Source organism: Cebus imitator, unplaced genomic scaffold (genome assembly GCF_001604975.1).
Source record: "Cebus imitator isolate Cc_AM_T3 unplaced genomic scaffold, Cebus_imitator-1.0 Scaffold189, whole genome shotgun sequence".
Classification (NCBI taxonomy): Eukaryota; Metazoa; Chordata; class Mammalia; order Primates; family Cebidae; genus Cebus; species Cebus imitator.
In genome coordinates this window covers 2,094,269-2,103,386 of record NW_016107504.1, presented here as the reverse complement: position 1 = coordinate 2,103,386, position 9,118 = coordinate 2,094,269, and the positions used below count along the sequence as shown (strand labels likewise).

Sequence of the window (9,118 nt, the reverse complement as noted above, 5' to 3'; positions counted from 1 at the left end):
AAGAAGGAGCTACTCTTCCCTCCCCCCTCCCCTCCCCAAAGCTGGTCTCTCAAGAGAACTTTTCTCTTCTGTCCAGACTTGCAAACTTTTTCTTCACTCCATTCCTACAGATCTACTTTCCTCCCTCTCTTCCCCCTGAAAGGCCCCCCTCCGCACCAGCACAAGGGAATTTTGAGTATCACTCCGCCACAGTTTTAGCCCGCACCAGCAACCTGCGAGGGAGTGACACTCAGTTATTTGGGGGAGGGAAACTTCCAGACTAGTTGACTGAGCACCATGAGTCCAACCGGGAAGCTTTTCTATACGTTCATTTGCACCTTCCGCTGATACTACTTTTCCGGCTCTGTTTAACTCTCATTGGTGTGAGCACCAAAGCCATTTACAAATAGACCTGAACTGGGACTATTTTTTTAGCGGATGGATCTCAGAGAGGCCGTTCTTTTTATCGTTAATCATTAGAAACAAATTTTGGTCGCTGCTCCCTGGGCTTCTGGTCTTCTTTACCTTCCAGCTGCTCACAGAACAGAGAATTTCTACATACAAGCAGAAGATGTGAAAATATTGGAAATAAATAAAGTATATGCTTATAAACAAGTAAGAAAATAAACAAGTATTTGTGTGTGAATACTTTATGTGTGTTATGTACATATAAGGTATGGGAGCATTCAGGAGGTATTGATAATTATTCTGTGGTATAATATTATTATAATACAGCTATAACTCTTCGTTTAGCTACAGTGAATGTCATAATTAATGCCTCCTATATTAGCTAATATAAAAGGTATTGACTCTCATTGTAGTTGTGTTTCAGAAGGATTTAGAGCAGGGAATTAAATAACTTTATTGCAATGTTCCTTAAAGTTAATACAAACGCCTACTTGGAAATATTTAAATCGAGTTGATGGCTGCTGAATCGATATCTCCCAAATAAAGTAGATTTAAATGTTCCTTTGATAATTCTGATATATAGATTTTTCTTCTTAAGTAACAAAAGGACCAGAAAATACTTCCTGCGGATTCCTTGAAGAATCTTCAAGAATTTGCTGAAGAATTCTTCACATTTCTATCTCCCTAGAATTAACCACTTTAGAGTCTTTCAAGATTTGGATCTTTTTCACGAGGGCCCATTCATCCTTACACTCTGCTGAGCTCAGAGTAGATTTACAACTCCAGAAACTGTCTCCCCTTCCCAAGGGCCTAGTGTACAATCAATTAGAATCAATGTTGTATGCATTTGAGCATGTGTTTAAGGATACTTTGAGGCCCATCTGTCTATGTGGGAATAGCATGCTCATGTCTCTTTATGTGTATCTTAAAAGTAAAGTTGAAAGTATGAAAGTATATGATTCACAGTTGCTTAGGTCTTAGCATATAGGTCTCAAAGCGGCTGTGTGTGAAACTATGGAGATATTTAAAGCTGTTGTGTGTAAAGGTTCCCTAATGTGAGAAAGACTACCGGCTGCCCAAGGTAGGGGGGATGATTGACAGCAGACAGCCCCGCCCCTTTCCCCTCCATTCCTTCCTCTCCAGCTGCATGGAACTATCTCCTTAGTGCTGCAAGTTGTAACGGGCACCGCTGAGCCTGTTTCCCTTTGGGGCACTTCTTATCTAGAAGCTGTGTTTAGTTTCTTCCAAACTGGGCTACTTCGTCCCCCTGCTCTGTTCTGAGTAAGGAAACAGCCTCCAAGCATCAGCAGAGCCCCAATGAGCCGGGGCCGCGGAGCCGCTTAGCAGTCTCCCGGGACCCAGCTCCGGAGGAGCCGCAAGCATGCACCCTGGGTGAGCTGTTGCTACCCCGAGCTCCCCTCCTCTTTCCTACTTCGGGTTACTTTGCCAGGCGGGGACTATACTTGTACTTCTGTCACTGCAGAGAAAGTGGGAGCAGGCATCCAAAAGGGTTCGGGGGGCTACAGGCAGACGCAGGATCCCGAAGCCTACAGAGCCCATATTACTCACCCCTCGCTCCCGTTTCAGGTTGTGGCTGCTCCTGGTTACGTTGTGCTTGACCGAGGAACTGGCAGGAGCGGTGAGTCTCTTCCCACGACCTTTTCCCCTCCACCTCCTTTGACCCTCTCACCATCCCCATCTCTAGTATTTGTGTTAGGTGGTTCAGAGATTTACACCGGGAGACGGAGTCCACACCACTCCCCTTTCTAATGAGAGTTAATGAGATTCTTGGAGAGGAATAACATGGTGTCAAGTGCGTGTTTTGGGGACCAAGGTAACTTCCAAAACTTCGTAACGGGTTGGGAAAATAAAAGTAGAAGACACAAGATGCACACATTTCTGAGCCTCTTCTGCAGACGACTTAAGATGATTAGCATCTGATGCCTTCCTCTGCATCAATCTCCACGGCAGAAGAAATATAATTTTCCCTGGTCTTTAAGAACTTGAATTCGCACACTAGTTTGAGTGTGGGAGGAGAGCACAAGGAGTGGGACTTGAAAGTGCCGCAGATGCTATGGGAATTAAACTTAAGTACATGCTTAGAGTTCTTTGACAGTACCAGGTGACATCTGGATTCTTTAACTACCTGAATTGAACTGATACCACTACGTGATGTTCAATTTCTATCTGATGATGTCCTCTTACTCGTTTTCTGCATCATCAGAAAGTTAAAAGTTAAAGCGGTGATGACAGAAAAAAAATTCTAAGTTATTATTTCATAGGCTGTTTAGATGTTATCTAAATCAACTAGGGACTGCAGGTAAAGAAATTTCTGCAGACATTTGGCGAAGAAAAGTTTGATGGGTCCCAGAAAGTAGAGAAATCGCCAGTGGAATTACTAGGATAATTTCACAAAGATGGAGTGACCCAAATAATCAAAGAGGCTGCAATTTTCCAGTTGCACTAGCTACTTATGCTGGCAGAAATAAAAACTGTTGAGTTTGAATATGAAGTTGTTTAACTGTTGAGTACCATTTCACTACTGTATTTTTAAAAAAAAATTCTTAATGATACGCAAAGTCATTCACTATATAGATGACAGATGAATTTATATTCCAAATATTTGTCTTTTGGCTTTTGATAATTTTAACTGATTGGCTCTACTTTTAAACATTTTACATTAATATTATAGAGCCATACTTAATTCAACCTAATAAATCGCCTAATGTGTTTGTGAAAAAATTGATTATTTTCTCTTGGCATATGATTTCTTTAAGAAAATACCAGAGTGAAGTGAGGTTATTTCACTTATAAAGAGAGGATGATGCTAGAAAACTTGAATACCAACATCTTGTGACCCTTTAACTCAACATCAGGGCCTATGTAAGTAAATCTAGACTCCGTGAGCAAAGATACTGACCTAAGATTCTGTGTACTTCTCCATCTTATTCCTTCAATATACACATTTAGTTATGTATTACCTTAAGCCTGAATACTGCATTAATTGAAAATGGCAATATTTCATTAGTTAACAATTCATCCAGGAATCTTGGTGCTTGTAAAAGTGTCATGCTTGGATAGAATACCCTCAAGAAACACTTTTATTTTTAGACTCTGGCTGATTTTGTTCAGTGTACTTTTGGAATAAACACTACAGATCATTCCAGATAGCTGAAGACTTCAGAAACACTCCATCCTGTCACTTAACATCTTTAAAAGCCACTGAAGGATGATGCTTGCAATTCTTTCAAGTATTGAAATGAGTCTCCAAAATCCAGCACTGCTTTGGTGTATGGGTTTTAGACTCTCTGTCATTGTTTTTTACGATGTCACCTGCTATGTCAGTGTGATTGACCATGGTAAGACTAAAATAGACCTTGAGATCCACAGACAACACTTTATTTTTTGACTTACTTAAGTACAGAGCCACTTCCTTTGCTTGTTGATTACTTATTCACAATATCTTTGACATTGTAAAGCCATTTTCTTAAGTTTTTGAGAAAATGACAAAAATAAAGAGTCACAGAATAAGTTATCAGGAGATGGCTTTTCTGAAGGGATGTTTTGTCTTTCTTTTACATTCTTTGCACTGGATCCTCATCTATATGGATGGGCTCTCTTCTACACTCAATTCCAGTTTATCCTTGTGCATTTGTTGTTTTTCACCTTTTGGACTGTTTTAAACATTTAAATTCTCTGTGCCATGTTTGCTTAATATTAATGAAAATGGCTATTAGAAATAGATTGGCTGGAACTATGTTGTGGTTTGCTATGAGAAAGTTTCTTCGCTGTGAGAATTAAGTTGCCAGTAATATTTGCAAACATTTAAAGATTGGGTCATTTAGGTGCTTTTGGGCTCTTTCTTTTCCCAAGTTTACAAAGCATATCTGTATAAAGTAAAGGAAAGCTAAATGTTAAAATCCATGTTAAAGAATGAACTTTCATTAAATTTATTTTAAAGGAATAATGATCTTCATTCACATGAAATATCACAATTTATCTGCATAAGATAGAGCCTAGCATCTCAGAACACCCGTAATTGTCTCTGTTCTAACTATCTAAGGGGCTGTGCTAAGCTAGGCACAGCATGAAAAGATTTATTTAAATATAGTTACTACCTCTCTAGGAATTTGCTTTCTCAGACGGTGGCAGTCATTATGTTCTTCAGAAGATAGGATGCTTAATGTTATTATCTACATGCACTTGCATCATGTTACAGAAAAGACTAGAAAGATACAAATCTCACCATAAGCCAACATACCTAGGAAAAAATATATATCCCAAAGTAGTCAGACCCTTATGCTTTCTTCACACTTTGCCCCATCCAAATGAGCTTTCAGGAAAGGGTCTGATACATCCAAGTATACTTAAAATCAAAAGCCTAGGTGGATACTTATTTGGGTTGGGAGGATGGTAAGGAGAGAAAGCATTTATATTGTCCCTTCTGCAAAGAGCATGAGTGAAATGCCTTTAGCTGCACACAATTCAAGATCTGATAGAAATGTCAACTTCTTTATTTAAAGTTGTAACATGCCCAGCGTGGTCCTTTCTGTGGTGATTTTCAGTCTTGTAGCAGTCATCAAAATATGAATATCATCTTAAGGGAGTTCAGAGATGGAGACAATCTCTTCTTGTTCTAAAGATCAACGGAAATATTTGCATTATCTGGGGCTATGTCTCTCTTAAAGTACTCTTCTACTTTGTCGGCTAGCAAATATCCAATATCAGCTAGCTATGAAAAATTATATAATATACATGTGTGTATGTATGTCATAAATATATTTTATATATATATATGTATATCAGGATGACTAAGGATACTGATAGAAATATATGAGTATAGTATCAAGTAAATCATCAAATGACTGTAAATAGATAATACATAGATGCTAATATATTTACATTATTTAAAGGTCAAATTCAAATATATTTTAAAATGGAAGAGGAGGGGATAATAGATATTATCTAAAGTGTTACTAAGAAAGCAAATATATTAATATAACAAAAATTATTTTATATATTTGATGATTGTATTTCAATGTAATCAGTTTCTATTATAATCCCATGTATTTTATTGCATACTTCTAAAACTAGCAGGGTGCAGTGGTGTGTGCCTGAATATAATCCCATGTATTTTATTGTATACTTCTAAAACTAGCAGGGTGCAGTGGTGTGAGGCTGTAGTCCCAGCTACTCAGGAGGAGGCTGAGGCAGGAAGATTGCTTGAGATCAGGAGTTTGAGGCTATGACGCACCATCATCGCACCTGTGAATATACTCTACCCTGGGCAACAGAGTCTCAAAAGGAAAAAAAAATAGCATTCTAAAAAGGAGTCCATAGGCTTCACTATGCTTCCAAAGTAGTACATGGCATTAAAAAGTACCCGTAGTTTAAGAAAATTGATTTTACAAAAACACTTTCTAATATTGTTCAGACATTAGCATAATTGTGTTGACTTTAAGTGCCAATAATCCTTTAATTTTTAAGCGTAGTTTGGAGTCTCCAATAAATATGCTCATATATTCTATAAGCTCATAATCAAGCCATATGACTGGAATAAAGTATACTGTTGCCTTATTACTTCATTAATAGAATAAAACTGATTGAACTAAATTATTAATATTTGTTTTTATTTCCCTTAATTATATGGATAATTTTATAATTTTACCAAAGGTGCGATTGTGGCACGCCACAGCCTCAAGCAATCCACCTGCTTCAGCCTCCTGTGTAGCTGGGACTATAGGCATGCACCATGGATCCTTGTTAGAATAATCTTAAAAGTATGGCTGAGTGCAGTGGCTCATGCCTATAATCCCAGCACTTTGGGAGGCCAAGGTAGGTGGATTGCTTGAGCTCATGAGTTCAAGACCAGCCTAGGCAACATGGTGAAACCCTGTCTCTACAAAAGTACAAAAATTAGCTGGGCATGCTGGTGCACACCTATAGTCCTAGCTACTGGGAGGCTGAGGTGGGAGGATGGCATGAGCCCAGGAGTTGGAGGTTGCAGGTGAGCTGAGATCGTGCCACTGCACTACAGCCTGAGCAATAGAGCCAGACCTTGTCTATACACTTGGAGTGCAGACATGTCTTACGCTGTATAGGTGACAAGACATACACATAAAAAGGACATTGGGGATAGCATCAGCCTATGTTAAACTATCAAGTCCTTTAGAGCTGCTTGAATGTACCAGTGAGGCAGATCATAGGGCTTTTACTTGTTTTAAAGTCTAACTAAATGTAAATAGAAGACCTAATAAGCATGCTCAAAGGAAAATGGTGATGGAAAAATAAGCTAAGAGCAATTATCAACTCTCTTACTTTCTTTACTCTGTCCCTTTCCTAGGGTTTCTGTTTTTCGTCTATAAACAATATTGAAGTCTCCTCCATTATAAAAATGAATTTTTAAAAATTACTTCATTTTCTTTAATAACTCTAACCTCCTCAATTGCATTAACCCCAAGTTCCTATATATTGTCTAGTCTTCTTCACCAACCACTTACCCTTCAAACTATTACAGTCCCAACTGAATCTTCTCCAGGAAAACTGCCCGCTTTCAAGCTAATAATGGCTGCCTCTTTACCAAACCCAGTGGCTTATTTGCAGCCGCCATTCTATCTGACTTCACTGTGTTATCTGGCCTTTCTCACTCACTCTGAAACTTCTTTTCCCCCTTGGCTTTTAAGACATTATACCTCACTAGGGAGCTGATCACAATCCTGAAATAAATAATTCCAAATCTCATAATTCTAAATGTTAAAATCCTGAAAGATCAAAATACCAAAAACATTCTGGAAAATGTAATTTTAAAAATTCCATTTACTTACATTGTTAAAAGGATAGTTGTTTGAGAAACATAAAATACAACAGAACACTCCAAAGTCCACTTTACACAATAAAATAGACATTAATAACATACATAGTTTTGTAAGGATAAACACTCAGTATATACTAGTGACAGTAACACAAGTATGACAGTCATAAGTAGTTGAACTGTATTCATAAAGAAATAGGTAAAAAGGAAAATGCTTAAAAGCATATCACTATGGTTGGTAATTATGTGCATCCAGCTTTATAACTAGTTATCTGAAATACCTTGATGAACAACCAAAGTCTTTTGACAAGATAGATAAAAAACCATGATAGGTGACCACCATATATGCAGTTATCCAACAAGCCAAAATCTTGAGAAATTTTACCTTTCACAAATTCAGATGTACAAAAAGACATCACTGAGAAAGTTTTCACATTTTTACATACACACACAAAGTCAACATTGTGATAATGTACTTTCATGGATTCAAATTTCTGATGTCCATGGCAACAGAAGAAAAGCCTGCCCCAGCTCTCAGAGAGAGACCAATTTGCCTTCTGTATTTGTTCTCTCCCAGCCCCCAGTCTATTGGATGGTGCCCACCCACATTAAGAGCAGATCTTCCCTAGCTTGTCCACTGGGACACATAGATGAATCTCCTTTGAAGAGTCCCTCACAGACACACCCAAAATAAATACTTTACCAGGTTTCTAGATATTCCTTAATCCAGTCAAACTGGCACTGAAAATTAAGTTCACAAGTCTACCCCATGTCAACTTGGCACCCATATGCATCTCGTTAAACCATACTTAATTTCTAAAGACAGACAATAACAAGATAATAGTTCCACCTCACATTGATGCAACTAATATGACACAACTATCCCACCTGCAGCCCAAAACACACTTCCCCAGAATTCAGTTTTCAGAATTTCAACATTCAGGATTTTAATCTTTCAGTATTGTGATTTTCAGGATTTTAGATGTTAAAGACTTTAGACTCTAGGAATTTAGACTTTAGGGATTTTGATCTTTGGGATTTCAACATTTGGGACTATGGCATTCAGGATTGTGTCTTTTGGGATTACGATACAGACTTGCCTCACTACTTCTCCTTATACTTCTCTAATCTTTGTATTTATTTTATTCATTCAAAAAACATTTATTGAGCAACAACTATATTCCAGGTAGTATACCAGGCCCTGGTGACACAGTGGTGAACAAGTTAGGCATGAACTTTGCTGTTATGTAATTTGTAATCTTTATCACTCTCTTGTCCTAAAATGGTGATTTTTTTCCCAACATTTAATCCTTTACTGTCTTCTTGCCTCAATGGTTTTAACTATGCCTCCTATACAGTGATGATTATCAAATTTATATCCCCAGCCAAGACATCTCTTTTGAGTTCTAAATCTATATTTCCAATTACCTACTAATCCCCTTTACCTGTCTCTCAGTGAGTTGATATATATAAAACACTTAAACCAGTGCCTGGAGTTTTGTATAGGCACTCAACCAAAGCCAGCTATTACTATTTTTATTGCCCTGAAAACAGTATACCTAAAGGTGAAACTTTTTTTCTTACCCATAACACTCCTACCAGCTATGATCTTTTCATTTTTGTTAAATGTCATCACCACCCACCCAGTTTCAGTAAAAAGCTACAGAATCAGCCATCAGCTTTCCTTATTTCTAAAATTCTCACCAACCTTTGATAACTTAACCAAAAATCTATAGAATCTGGCTTTTCAATTCATATTCAGTTAGCTTTAAACCTCACCTTCATACATCAGTAGTCTCCTAACTAGTTTTTCTACCTCCTGACTCCATCCTTATCTCTACATTGCCACCAGAGTTATTTTACTAACAACAAAGCCAATTATGTTATCTCCTAATTTAAAGCCTTTATTGATTTCTTGTT

The 9,118-nt window shown here is 37.7% G+C and overlaps 2 protein-coding genes across 5 annotated transcripts in view; one reads left to right on the top strand and one right to left on the bottom strand.

The window, feature by feature from the left end:
- The window catches only part of COL4A5 (collagen type IV alpha 5 chain), a 258,298-nt gene extending 258,068 nt beyond the window's left edge, over positions 1-230 (bottom strand). Inside the window, exon 1 of the mRNA XM_037744956.1 lies at positions 157-230. The gene's annotated coding sequence lies outside the window, so the exon portion shown is untranslated. The remainder of the gene's footprint in view (positions 1-156) is intronic.
- Positions 231-1,516: 1,286 nt separating this feature from the next.
- The window catches only part of COL4A6 (collagen type IV alpha 6 chain), a 295,554-nt gene continuing 287,952 nt past the window's right edge, over positions 1,517-9,118 (top strand). For all 4 annotated transcript variants that reach the window (XM_017546468.2, XM_037744950.1, XM_037744949.1 and 1 more), the window contains exons 1-2: positions 1,517-1,779; positions 1,975-2,026. In XM_017546468.2, the coding sequence (XP_017401957.1) occupies positions 1,769-1,779; positions 1,975-2,026 (63 nt within the window). In that variant the 5' untranslated portion in view covers positions 1,517-1,768. The remainder of the gene's footprint in view (positions 1,780-1,974; positions 2,027-9,118) is intronic.